Below are 13,704 nucleotides of genomic sequence, written 5' to 3'. Positions count from 1 at the left end.
CGAGGGTGGTTCAGTTTCAGTAAACAATGACTGGATCAGAATCAAAGGGATCGTCCTCATCATTCACCAAGGAGTTTCCACTAAAGGTTTAAATCTGTGCATACGAAAGAAAAAAATGACCAAAAATAAAGAGATAAAGTTATTTTTTCCCATCTCTGAATTCTTAATCTAAATGGCATCGATTTTTAAAAGAATAAGCAGTTTTGCTGCCACTTTTCTGTCCACCTGATTCCTGATTCTGAAAGGGAAAATGTCGTTCATGCCTTTTGGTCGCTGTATAAAACCACCCCTGCAGTGAAAAGTAGCACCAGCAGTGGGAGACTCTCTTTTTCCCAGCATGTGGACCATTTGACAACATCAAAGCGCTCAGCCCCTTTGTTCCCTTTATCAGACACACAAATTGTGTTGTCAGCACACAACTGATAACAATATTAGTGGAGCTGTGTCTGGGATGGTTGGATGCCTCCTGCTGTGACACAGAACTGATGGACAAAGAGACATTTATCAATAATACATGCATGAACATGAATTAAGGTCAAGATGTAATGATTTCTCTAAACAATAAAGTGTCCTTCCTCCTCGTCTTCTCTTTAGATGACTCCTACTGGTCTCCTCTTCTGGTCTGGTTCCAAGAGATGCCCTCACCCACTGACCTTTGACCCCAACGAAGTGAGTAGTGTCTGGTCCCCTGCCTGGTTCAGTGGTAGGCCTAAAAAACAGTGGACAGGAACGACAGAAAAATGCCACAGTATTTGGTGTTGACACCTCACATTCCTTCTTTATCTGCTCTGACAGCAGCTCTTCCTCTCTGACTGTATACCGGCTTCTTATCTGAGTTGTGAATGTCATTCAACCTGCAGATGGACAATGACAGGCGATAAAAATCTGCTCTTCACACACTAAAGCGGCCTCGAAATCCAGGCTGATTTCCACATTATCGAACCTCATTTAAATTAATAAAAAGCTGAAAGTAGTTTCCAACAGCGGTAAGAAGTCAACATTTTAGAGATTTGTTTTGGCTCGGCACCTCTCTGCTGATTCCTCACTTAGCATTTTATCTTAACCCTGGCCCCATCTGAAGTTACTGTGTGGATTTGCTCCTCTGTTTTTAAAATGTTGTCACTTTATCGTCCACAAAGTTCCTGTCTTTTACAGACAGTAGGATTGCAAACGTCAGGGTGGGTGCCAATTTTGTATTAGTCGAACTAGTCGGGTTAATTGAAAATTGCAGTGCTGAGTGATTTCACTCTCACACCCCTGGTTCCAAATCTTAGTTCAAAAATTCTCTTTCTTTCTTTTTTCATTTTCATTCTCAAGAAGTTACATAACATATTGGTTTAGCCTTAATACTGTAGATAAGCTCTGGGACGATTCACTTCTTCTTTTCAGTTTGTGTGTTGTGTTTGTGTTTATTGTCTCTGATGTCACTTTTTACCACAAACAATCAGAGGAACTCTGATAAGACGGCTAATGTCAGTTAACTTTTAACAAAGCAATTAGAAGGATTTCTGACCTGGTTTACTTTAGCAGATGTGGCTGCTGCACAAAGCGTGACAAGATACAGAAAATGACAGCCGTGACAGCCTCCTGTTCTGTTTAGAGAAGTAATTCAGCTTTAATTCACTATCTCTGTATCTTTAGGACTTTTATTTTCCACCATTCTTTATAATATTAACAATAAACAGGGCTCTCTATGCACATCCAACTTGCGTTATAAGGTGCCGGTCGGTTGCAGTAACATATATTTATAAAACAAAAAATAGGCCGTAGCACACTGAAATAACTTTACTTAGACTTGATTGTGAGGAACAAGGCGTTAGCAATGTAATTAAAGTCTTGAAGTAAAGTTGTTTCAGTGTGCGGCAGTCCATTTTTTGATCCCTATAATATTCTTTTTTTATCCCCTGAGACAGGTCTTCTTCAAGGTCCCACATCTGTTCTCAGTTGAAAATTCCCCACATTGAGTTTGCATGTACACTCATATTTCCTTGTGCCTGCTATGACATTTCAAAGGTGTATCTGTCAGAAATTTCAAGTGACGTGATAGTTTAGTAGAAATTTAGTACGTTTAGTATTGTAGGTTCAAAAATATGACCACAAAGGATCATGCATTATTAACTGTTCTATTTTGTGATTTAGCCCACCCATATGGATTACGTGGTAGCAGCAGCCAACCTGTACGGTCAGATCTACAGAATCAGCAAAACAGGAGACTCAGCATCCGTCAGAACAATCCTAGAGAAAGTCTCTGTACCATCATTCACTCCTAAGTCCTCCGTGAAGATTCATCTCACTGACAAGGAGATGGAGGAGGACAAAGAAAAGGCTGGCGATGATGCTGGTGAGTTATTTTCTCTTCCCTGTTATGACTTCACTTTCCGCCTAGCTTGCTTTTCTTAGTTCTCTCTTTCTTTGTCTTTGCTCCAGAAAAAGCCCAACTTAAGGACTTGCAGGGAAAGCTGGCCTCACTGACTTTGAAAAACCCAGCCAAGCAGATGTTCCCTTTGGACTTTGAGAAGGTAGGGCAGAAGTGCAGTGACACCTCTTCTTCTCACTCTGCAGAGTCACAGACAGACTGGCGGCTTAGTGTTAGCAGGGAGCTTCACTCAGATGTATAGGTGCTTTCACAAAATGCCATTTTTCCCCCTGATCTCTGGGTCCTCAGTGACCCAAATCTGTGCTACTCCTGAAAAGACTCATGAAAGAGAGCTCCCTTGTATTCTGTTTTCTCTGCGGAAACATCTTGGGACTAAAACTTATGTTTGAGAAGTTTACATCAGAGCCAAAATAATGCATTGAGTATCAGCCAGCTCATGTGGAACAGATTTGTGAAAAGTAGGGACTTAAAGACAGAGACTTACTGTCTTTGTAGTAACAACAGTCTTTGAAGCAGCACACTCAGTCCTGAGGGTAACATCCCCAACTCTCTGTATTTAGACAGAGACAGATTTTGGAACAGGGCTACAACATGTACTGAAAGCATCAGGTGAAGAAGTTATTTGCTTATGACACATCAATCAACTACTAAATGTGTTAAAACCCAGTCTATTGGTCCATTAAGTCACCTTGGATTAACTTTATGAGGGATGTTCAGTGAGTCATCTTTTCTAAATACAGGGCAAAAGACAGGCTTATGTTGAGGAGTGCTCCCTTGTGCCTAAGCTTAAATTATCCTTCATGAAAACCCTTTAAAGACAGAAGGGGGAAGTCAGTGCACCCTGGGAAATTATTCATGTCACATCTGTCACCAAATTATTATTTTTTGAATACTATTTTTAAAGTTTTAATGATAGTTACAAGTTATATATTAATCATGACTCATTTCAAACAGAATCTTCAGAATGCTGGAAAAAAATTATATATTTGGAAACGATAGAGAGAAAATCTGACTCTTAAGCACCTAGTTCAGAATGTATAGAACCTTTGCAATAGAATAGAATAGAATAGAGTTTGCTGAGTTGGCTTGGATTTAATTGAAACAAATTGAACCAAAGACCAAAAAATTACCTAAATGGCACACAAGACTCATTCAAAAACAAGAGATTAAGAGAGAGAGCTCACAGTTCTTTGCATCATCACAATCAATAAAATTCATACACAAAGAAAACAATACAAGCAACAGTTAACAGTGGGCAAATGCATCTTCAATTTAATATTTTCTAATTTTATCATGGGTGATTATGGATGTATCTCCCTAAATATTAATTTTGCCTCCATGAACTCCTTTGGGAAAATTTGTCCTTCTCATCAGACTTCTGATTCGTCTGTTGACCTTTGACCCTCCAGTGATCTATGATTTCCTTTAGAAACCTTAAGAAAGGAGTAGGGTTTTTCAAATTCTTGCCTCCATATTAGTGTCTTAATGAGTGTAGAGATGAAATCAGACTTTGTTGAACCCTCTTGTACTGCAGTGATTACTAAGAGCAGTAGCTAAAATATTTGTCACACACACAGAATCCTATCTTCAGGCATGCCGCACTTCAAGCCTTACAAAGAGAAAAGGGACGTTCAGACAGGATGCAGTTGCCGTAGCTGCAGAGGAGAGCGTTTGAGGAATTTTGAGCCTGAATGGTGAAGCCATCAGTGGCTCAGGGGAAGTAGTAATGAAGGTGTATGAGGTAACTCAGGCAAATATCAAATGTCATCTCCAAAAAGAAAGAGATTCCAAAACCACCATGCCCCCCCTCCTCTTTATCTCCATCCTTACGTGCACAGGTCAGGCTGCGGATGGATGGAATGCGTGTAGGAGGGCTTTAGGTGCATCAAGTTGCTAGCTAGGAGCTTCCTCACATCACCTGAAGGCATGGCTGAGTGACAGTCCCCTGCCTAGCCTTTGTAGAGCCGCAGTGGCAGAGGCATGACCTCACTGTCTGAGCTGATCCCTACAGAAATCTGATTTCCAGCACAGTCTAATGGGGTGACTGAAGAATGATCTAAGTGAGGCAGGAACAAAGGATTCAAAGCTCAAAGCAGGTCCCCTTGGTGGACATGGATACACACATTTGGCACACACATTGCTCATGTGTATAAAGCTTAAGAATGCATCACATAGATGACATAAACAGTGTTTTATATTTTTTCTGCTGCAGGATGATGACAGTAACTTCCACATGGACTACATTGTTGCTGCCTCCAATCTCAGAGCAGAGATCTACAACATCCCTGCAGCTGATCGGCACAAGGTCAGCAGTCATATTCTCCAGGCATCATACAGGCAAATCTCTGCGTGATGGGTTAGGGGAGATGATGCTGGAGTGAGAGGCGGTAAAGATTAGGAGAAGGCAGAAAATCCTGCATGCCGCTCCCCTCCAACCTTTTGGTCATGTTTTTAGTTAGTGCTGCACACACCTGCCCCAAAGCCACAGAAGCAGCCTCCTCTCCTTTTGTTCTCAGGGCAGAACTAATCACAGCACTTTACCTGTCGCCTGGGAGGTGACACCTGAGCCAGGACGCTGCTGCAGACACACACACATACAGCCAAGGCAGATGGAGGAGGGGGAGGGTGGGTTCCGCTGAGTGAGGGGGGACAAAAGAGGGCGACCCTTGTGTAATCAGACGGAGATTTCAATGTGTTTAACCTTGTTTGGGGAAAAACCTTACATTTTCTCACTAGTTAACTTTTATAAGATAATGGTTTTCACCAAAGTGTCAACTGTACTTGATCTTTATTCCAAAGTACATGAAGGCTAGAATAAAGGCCAGTATGATAACAAGTTCTCATTATATATACTTTATCTTATTTTTTGATTATAAGTGATGGAAGACATAATGAAAATGCATGTAAACTAATCAGCATGTCCAGGTAAAAAGCACCTGAAGGACTCTTTTAATGAAGTTACAGTTCTGTATTAAAAAATTTTCAAATATGTGCATTAGAAAACACGTGTAGCATTGAATACAAAAGTTCTTATTGTGCTGCATAACTATCCTGTCAGTATTATATTTTTGGATGCATTTATTACTGATACATAACAAGGTAGACTTTATTTTCTCAGCTTTGTTTAGGAATTTAAACTATAACGATTTACCATTTGTTGTACGCTTTTGATACATCGTGTAAAAAACATTAGAACTAAAAGTAACTTGCTACTTTTGCTATAAAATATACTCAGTTGTTTTTTTGTTTTTAAAGTAGTGCCAGTTGGCCTAGTGGTTTAGTGCGCCCCCCATGAAATAAAGTGAGGCTAAATTCTTTGTTGCAGCCGTCACTGGTTCCAATCCCTATTACTCTCCATCTGTCCTATCAAATAAAGGTAAAAATGTGCAAAAAGAAACTTTTAAAAAGTGGTTTCATCTGCACCACCAGAACAAACAACAGTATTAATTTGTAATTTATGCAATTTATAATATAAATATTTGATAAAGTACTGAAATGTTGTCATTTTTGTCTATACTATGACTTAGCTAATTTTTTGAAGGTAGGACTTTTTCTTGCAGCGGAATACTTTTTATATCATAAAATGATTATTTTTACTTGGTGCAATCGAAATAGTTGACACACAACCGCATAAAGTAAATCAAAATAACAAATAGAAAACGTAAAACTCCTGTGAGGAACTTATTGTTTGTTGACACAAACCCTGTGGAAGTGGTTTTGTGCTTAAAAAATAACTCAGTAAAAAAAGTCAGTCTTTTAGCATATGATCTTGTATTAATTTAATTAATTAATCATTAATCTTGGTCTGATTCATAACATCTCCTCACAGGAGCTTTAAGGTACCTGCAAATCTTTTTATTATTATTATTATTATTATTATTATTATTATTATTATTATTATTATTATTATTATTATTATTATTATTATTATTATTATCTTTTTGTTTTTACGTCGCTATTTGCTTATTTATTTTAACATTCTATTTTTATCTACGTATTTACTTTATTTAATTTATGCTCGTATTGTCATTGTATTTGTTATTATTATTATGTTATGTAGGCAATTGTCTATGTTTGTATTGGATGTACCGTATAGCGGTTTTGGGTGGGGGGTATTGTGCACAATTTTGTGTATTGTAATTTTCTTTGTTTAAACTTAATAAAAAGTTGTATAAAAAAAAGAATATTTTTTAAAATATTAATTTAGGTCAGGAAATCTGTAATATTGAATCTTAATGTGGGTGCAGACAACATGCTGAACGTTTTAAACATGAACTGAGTGAACCCTCCTCTTTCTCCTTCCCAGAGTAAGCGCATTGCGGGAAAGATCATCCCAGCCATAGCTACCACCACAGCCGCAGTGGCGGGCCTGATGTGCCTGGAGCTGTACAAACTGGTGCAGGGTCACCAGAGGACCAGCTCTTACCGCACGGCTTACTTCACCCTGGCTGTGCAGTATTTTGTGATGTCCCAGCCAAGCCCACCTCGAAACTTCCAAGTGAGTAACAGCTTTATGCATTCACACCCCCATTCAGTACCTGAGTAATGCTCTTTATACAGCCTGACAGACTCTTACTGTATATACATTTGTTATTACAGTCTGTCTACCTCAGGGTTAAAGCTGTATGCTTCTTTGTAAATTAACGTTCTTCCTCTCTGGCTGGAGAGCATTAAGTCATGAATGAGTGCTCTCAGGGTTAGAGACCACTGCTAACTGTCAGTCTCAAGCATATAAGCCAAGTCTTTAGCTATAGCTCAGTGTAATCCTCAGGGCACTATGCTGCAGGTAAAGCACAAACACACCCAGGTCTGCCTCTGTGTTTGCACAAATTAAGTGAACTCAAAGGGACTGTAATTTAAAGAAAAGGACAGGAGCTTATTCTCTGAAGACAGACTCCATTAGAGATCAAATCCAGCCAAACGTTTGAGGTTACTGGGTTTGTGAGGTCATACTGGGTTCTTTATGCTGTATCAGCCAAGCTGAAAAAGAAAAACACAAAGTGGCTTCAAGCCAGATTTAAAAGCCGAGCAACTCTATGGGTCACATTTTAGGTCAAAACTGTGAGGATGTGCAGTGAAATATCTCGCTGCCTTCTTTAACACCAAAATACTCAGTATCTCACCCTTAGAGGGACTCTGATATTAGAGCTGCCCTCGCCAGCTTTCTCCCTCAGAGCATTGAACCCCTGACAGACAGGGGTCACTGGAGGTCAGCAAGTGGGGTAACTGTGTCCTGTGGGACGTGAGGGTGCTCTGACAGGGAGCTGTGAGACAGTGTAGGTTTGGTTTCAGCTTTGGTTACAGAAATGCTGCAGCTGCATTAAAGGCTGCTGCGATGACAGAGGCAGCTGTGACTTTCTGTGCAGTTCTGGAGTTCCATGCATGCCCTCGTCCTTCCATACAAAGACCTCGATGTTCCCACAGTTGTTGCCCATAAACTTGGTGAAAGTGTTCACATGCACTTATCATCTTTTTGTTGTGTCCTCTCTGAAACACTATATTGCTAAAGCAGCAAGAGACGTTGGACGGAGTATGTGACATTGTCTCAGCCAGAGTTTGCATATTGTCATCGGCAGGCTGAAACCTTATATCTCCAGAACTACTGCTTACCAGGATTTAAAAAAAAATACATTGTCTTTTACATAACAAAACACTGCCTGAGATTCAACCAGAAGATGGAGGGAAAATAAAACTACAAAAATTGGAGATGCAAGGTTTCCACGTGACAGCAACAATAGTTAAGTTTTGAAGGATATAAGTCAAAGGGATTGGCAAACATTTTTTCAGACCCAGGCTTGTGCAGCAAGGCAGCACCAACTTATTAGCTCAGCCCTAGAAGAGAGTACTGTAGAGGTACTGTTTCAATGTTATCATTCTGATTTTGTATTTTGGTTCAGCTTATCGATTCCTGTTCTTATAAATACTTCATTACAATTCCATTATTTTTGGAGAGTAAGAAAACAATGAATAATTGAAGAAGAAATATTACCCTGCCTTTATTGTTCTGTTCAGGGTCCAAGGTTTGAAATTCTTGTCACTGAACATTATTTAGATGCAGGAACTACATTATTTTCAACATTGCGTAGCTCCCCTGCATATGATTTTTCCCATGGATAATATCTCATTCACATTGCTTTTGATGCTTTCAGTTTAAGGCCTTCCACTTATCTACTTACTTAAATGTGTTAAATGTAAAAGCATGTGTTGAAACAGCAGATATAAAAGCAGAAACAAAGGCAGCAGACCCGTTAATACTCTCTCATCTTCCTAATCTGTCCAACATTAAAGACGGTTTTATTAGACAGCCTTTGAAGCAACAGCAGACGTGCAGCTGTTAAATATCACTGATCAGACATGCTGTATTAAGAGCTCAGCTTACTTTTGCAATGACTCCCTTCATGAGAGCAGTCCCAGTTCATTAATATCAAGTAACACCACTCAGATCTCATTGGTAGTACTGGTAGCTCACATGGTAAAACAACATTTCACGTCACCATCACAGGAATGTAATCAGAACTTCATCACATCTCTGGATACATGATCCTCAGATGGTTAAGAGAGGCTTTTTGAGTTGTTGTTAAAGATAAGGTGGTGTAGCACTTTATCCACACATCAATGTGCTTCTCGCAGACTCTTACACTACTTTCATTTACTGCTCCCTCTCCGCCATGCTAACCATTTTCCAGAAATTGTTGCTTTAAAGCAGCTGTTTCCCAAAATAGGAAGTCCCCCTGGCTTTCCCCCTGCTGCTGCTATTCTCTGTATGGAGGCAGAAATATGTAAACAAATGGGAGGCTTGCCTTGTCTGCTCCACACTGCGATTCTCTAGTATCATTTTCCTTTTTCTGTTTACGTTCTGTGGTTTCAAATAGGAGGCCCAGGACATTAAAGGAGGAGCCAGTCAGCAAGTCTACAGATATAAAACTCCATGAAACATTTATTTTTCTTGGCTCAGATGTTAGGAACTAATAAAAGAAGAAGTAGTGTCCTCGACTGTTTGGGTCATTTTGTTGAGAACATAATTAAACTTTCAGCTCATATATTCAAATTTAACTTGCAGCGTGATAGAAGAGCAACTGTCCATTGAAACACAAAGAGTAAGTTTATATTTAAATGAAGTTACGCCTAATAGTTCTGAGAGATGAGTCAATTGCGCTTACAGAAAAAACATATATTCACCAAACTCAGCAAGTCCTCTCAGCTGAAAATTGTATCTGTTGTTTTGATTGTACAGCCTGGAACTATTTGCTTTGGTGGACACCTGCACATTCAAAAAGCATCAAACAGCTTGTTTTTTTTTACAATGAGAGACTTTGATAGCTGCCTGAATTGTTGCTACAGCAAAAAGTCAAAACTCTATTTTAAAAACAGTGGATTATTTCACTGCTAAATAACTAAATATTTCTTTCAGGAGTTGGTGTAGACCAAATTCTGAGCTCAAAGTGGAGCAAATACTGGACTAACACTAATTGATATGGAATGCGACTTGAAATACAAGCTAAGTTTGCATGAAGTGCACAACAGAAATTTCTGCAAATGCATGAGACAAGTAAGACTTATCAGGTGGTGTTAAGTGGAGTCATTCTGCTGTACCCAAGTGACCAAAAAAGTGAGATGATTACCATTAAAAACCAAGCAGCAAACTTGGTGGTTAGAAAATGACGCTAACACAAAAGTTGATAAAACTGTGATTCCTTTAAGCAGAAATGAGCTTCCAAAAACCGAGATAAATACAGCCTAAATTTAAAACTCAAGGCTTTTGTGCTTTCAATGCAGTCTTTTTTACTAGCTGTGGAAAAAGGACAAACTTACAAATAGATCATGCCTTGTTATTGCAGTAAACATAACCTCTGAAGACATTAAAGGATATCTCTAGAGCAGTAAGGATTAATGAGTGTCATGCTTCTGCAGCTATGTTGAGGCTGCAGCTTCAGTAAAACACTAAGAAATATCCTTGAGGCCAGAATAGTGGAGGACATGTTACAGCTGGGTTTTTTAATAGCTCCATCTTCAACCCCTCCAGCAGCTTGCCTGACTCTCTGTTCCTCTGCATGCTGTCCTTACTTGTCTGCTAGGCTGCTTGCTGTTTGTGTGCCACACAGTTACTCTCTCTTCCGTGTCTTTGCACAAATCTACATCCACACCCGGTCCTAACTGCGTGCCCTTTCACGCTCCCTTGGTGCCCCTGTTCCCCTGCATGCCCTTTTGGTCTCTAATTGAATTAGCAGGCTCTTGATTTGAAGAAAGCCACTCCAAGGTCGATGCTCACGCTGGTTCTTTGTTAATTGCCTACAGAAATGACGACTATTTCCTGCCTTCACAGGAAACTGTGTATTGAAACCAGATTTCCCAGCGTGGACTTCGTGATCTTGCTGGAGGAGAGAGGGGATTTTGTGTTCCTTTGTTTCACTGTCTGTTTCTAATAACTTCTATTCACAAGTTGCTCAGCAAAACAAGCTGTCCTGATCTCTCTTGTTTATTCATTTGCATTTGAAAATCAGGAGTGCTTCAGCTTCTATCCAGGTGGGTTGCATGTTGTTTAAGATAAAACAACAACCTGCTGTTACCTGATTTGTGAAATGCTTTTCTAGAATTTAAGGTCACGCATCTGTCACACAAAGAGCGGGGGCTTGCTTCAGAAGAGAAATGAGACAACAAAAGGAAAAGATTTACCTCACATGTGGTTAAATCTGCCTCCACTGACTGTGCCGCTAAAGAAGAAAAAGGGGTGAACATGATCCTCGGCCCTCACAACTCCTCTGGGAGCTCGAGCATGGAGCTGCATTGTTCAGTTTGTAACTCAAGCCTCAGACATGAATAGTGCTCATGGGATAATGAGTAATCTGTGATCAACACAGACGGCTTGTGCCTTCTGTTGTTCAGCAAGGTTTTTTTGTTTTTTGTTGGTGGTGTTATGGTGTAGGTTGACCTTATGTTTTTCAAGTCATCTGTTGTTTTTTGTCGCATTGTTCCATCACTGCTGTTATTTAGTTCCTCAGAGATTATTAACTTCCCTAACTATCACCAACAGCGGCATTTCTGTATGTCTGTACAACAACTATTTATTTAGACTAGATGTAAGATAGAATGGTAGACGATCAAGTGGGAAGATAAACTCAAAAATAGTTGTAATCAGAGAATCCTTAAAGGTTTATTTATTCAGAATGATTTGTGTTAAAGCTAATAAACGTAGCAGTGATGGTCTCTTATACGCCAATTTAAAAAAACCTGAGTTGTTTGGTACTTTGCATCAAATCAACCTCAACCTTATTTTCTTATCTAATACATGTCAAAGTCACAGGTCAGGGTCTCAAATTAATATGGCAATGTAGCTTAATGGCTTCTTGTCAGGACTGTACTTCAGCTTGCCAGCCCTGATTTGTCCTGGCACTGAGGTCAAATTCTCTCTCTGAAGGGTCCTTGAGCTAGGGCAGTGTTGAGTTGAGATCATCCTGGTGATGGAGGAGTCAAATGAATTGAATGTTTTTTTAAGTTAAAGGGTAAATAAAGAATTCAGGATGTATAGACGTGCATGAATTGCTAGTTACCTTACACTAAACCCCTCCATGAGCGTGATGGTGCAATCACTGCTTCGCAACCCTGGTCAGGCACAGCACAGGTTTGGTTTGTTAAAATTAAAAATAAAAGGTCCAAATTGCAAAGACTGGACTCGATTGTTTTGCAAAAATTGGAGAGGGGTCCAGCTGCCACATTTAAAAAAGGTAAACTTTAATATATTCAAAAGGGAAATATTTCTATCCTGTTTGGTTTGTTTTAATGTTGATGATTATAACATACAGCTCGTAAAAATCAGAAATACAGTATCTTGGATTTTACATAAATTTCAAACTTCTGGAAAATAAGTTAATTTTTACACCAGGTACTTGTTTAGGGCTCCTTTACATTGACTTTCTGCAATGTTAAGGCATGTAGGCAATCAGCCTATAGGACTGTTGAGGTATTAATGAGACCATGGATGATTTGATAGTGGCCTTTGGCTCAACCAGAGTTTTGTGTTGGTTGTTTCTGATTTTCCTCTTGATAAATATCCCACAGCAAACCATTTGGTAGTAGTTTTGGTCCTGCTTGAAAAGGCAATCAGCATCTCCACAAAGCTTATCAGTAGATGGAAGGATGAACTGCTCTTAAATATCCTGGTAGCAGCTGCGTTGACTTTGGACTTGATGAAACACAGTGGACTAAAACCAGCAGGTGACATGGCATCCCAAATTCTTCACAAATATCTATTTACATCTTTACATGTACCTCTTTCTCTCATCCAGTCAGCCCCAGGTTTTCCCATGTTTCTCACCATGTTTTTTCTTCAGGCCTCCTGTTGGACCTCCACCATGTGGAAGTTATTAGAGGTCTCTGTCCTCCTGTTTCATTATTCCCTCATTATGGCACCATGCTGGCAAGAGATGGGTTGCAGGTTTGTCATTAATGACATTAAATGTAATTTTCTAGTCTGGCCCTGATGTCATGGGTTTAGTACCCATTAACTCTGAATTCTTAAGTCACTCAGTCATGCTTTTCTTTTTCTCTCCTTTCACATAGAAAGTGTTACCTCATGCTTAAACACACAAACCTGCATGTTTGGCTCACTGTATGCAGTGAGAATGTCACAGGTGGTGCATATTGTGTCCTCTGCTCTGCAAGACACAGCAGGAGAGTCTGTCTGCTTATTGTGTCTGTAAAACATTCTGGCTTATCGAGTATGCAGTGCACATGAAGCACTGACTAACAACACACACATGTCCTGTTTCTGTAATGGAAATAGACATAAAACAACTTTTTACTGCTCTTTAAAGCCACATGAATGCACTCATAAAAGAAGTAATGTACATCCACAGACCACAGCTGTGGGGTTCATTAAAACTCTTAAAGGATGTTTATCATGCATTTGTTCTAATTGTATCCCTGACTAGCAAATTAATATTAGCCGTTAGTTTCCTTTATGATGATGTGAATTGGAATGGCACCCCTTGGCCGGCACTCTTTTTGGCAAATCTGACTGTTTCAGGCTATGGCGGTTAAGTTATGTTTAGATTAAAAATAGAAACCTCAATCAGCGGTTTTATATTTAATATTTACAGCCAAAAGAAGCCCTGCAGGGGGCTTGTATAACTGAAAAGAGAAGTGCCAGGCACCCATCAGTGAGGGGTGATAACTATCAATATAAGCATTGAGGTGGCGATGGATGTATCATATTTCATGGTATTCTAACAAGTCGTTTCTGCAGTATTTCAATTTGGACCAAAGTAGTGAACCAAGCAAGTGAGCAATTTTTCAGGTTGCAGATAAATTAAAACAAAGTGGTGTCTTGT

The 13,704-nt window shown here is 39.5% G+C and overlaps 1 protein-coding gene across 2 annotated transcripts in view; it reads left to right on the top strand.

Moving 5' to 3' along the window:
- The window catches only part of uba7 (ubiquitin-like modifier activating enzyme 7), a 40,625-nt gene that overhangs the window by 9,913 nt on the left and 17,008 nt on the right, over positions 1–13,704 (top strand). For both annotated transcript variants that reach the window (XR_004631770.1, XM_034686809.1), the window contains exons 17-21: positions 595–669; positions 2,140–2,341; positions 2,428–2,519; positions 4,590–4,682; positions 6,684–6,875. Coding sequence is in view for 1 of the 2 variants with exons in the window: in XM_034686809.1 (XP_034542700.1) it covers positions 595–669; positions 2,140–2,341; positions 2,428–2,519; positions 4,590–4,682; positions 6,684–6,875 (654 nt within the window). In the remaining variant the exon portion in view is untranslated. The remainder of the gene's footprint in view (positions 1–594; positions 670–2,139; positions 2,342–2,427; positions 2,520–4,589; positions 4,683–6,683; positions 6,876–13,704) is intronic.

This window comes from Notolabrus celidotus, chromosome 1 (genome assembly GCF_009762535.1).
Source record: "Notolabrus celidotus isolate fNotCel1 chromosome 1, fNotCel1.pri, whole genome shotgun sequence".
Classification (NCBI taxonomy): domain Eukaryota; kingdom Metazoa; phylum Chordata; class Actinopteri; order Labriformes; family Labridae; genus Notolabrus; species Notolabrus celidotus.
This window is presented reverse-complemented; position numbering and strand designations above follow the sequence as displayed.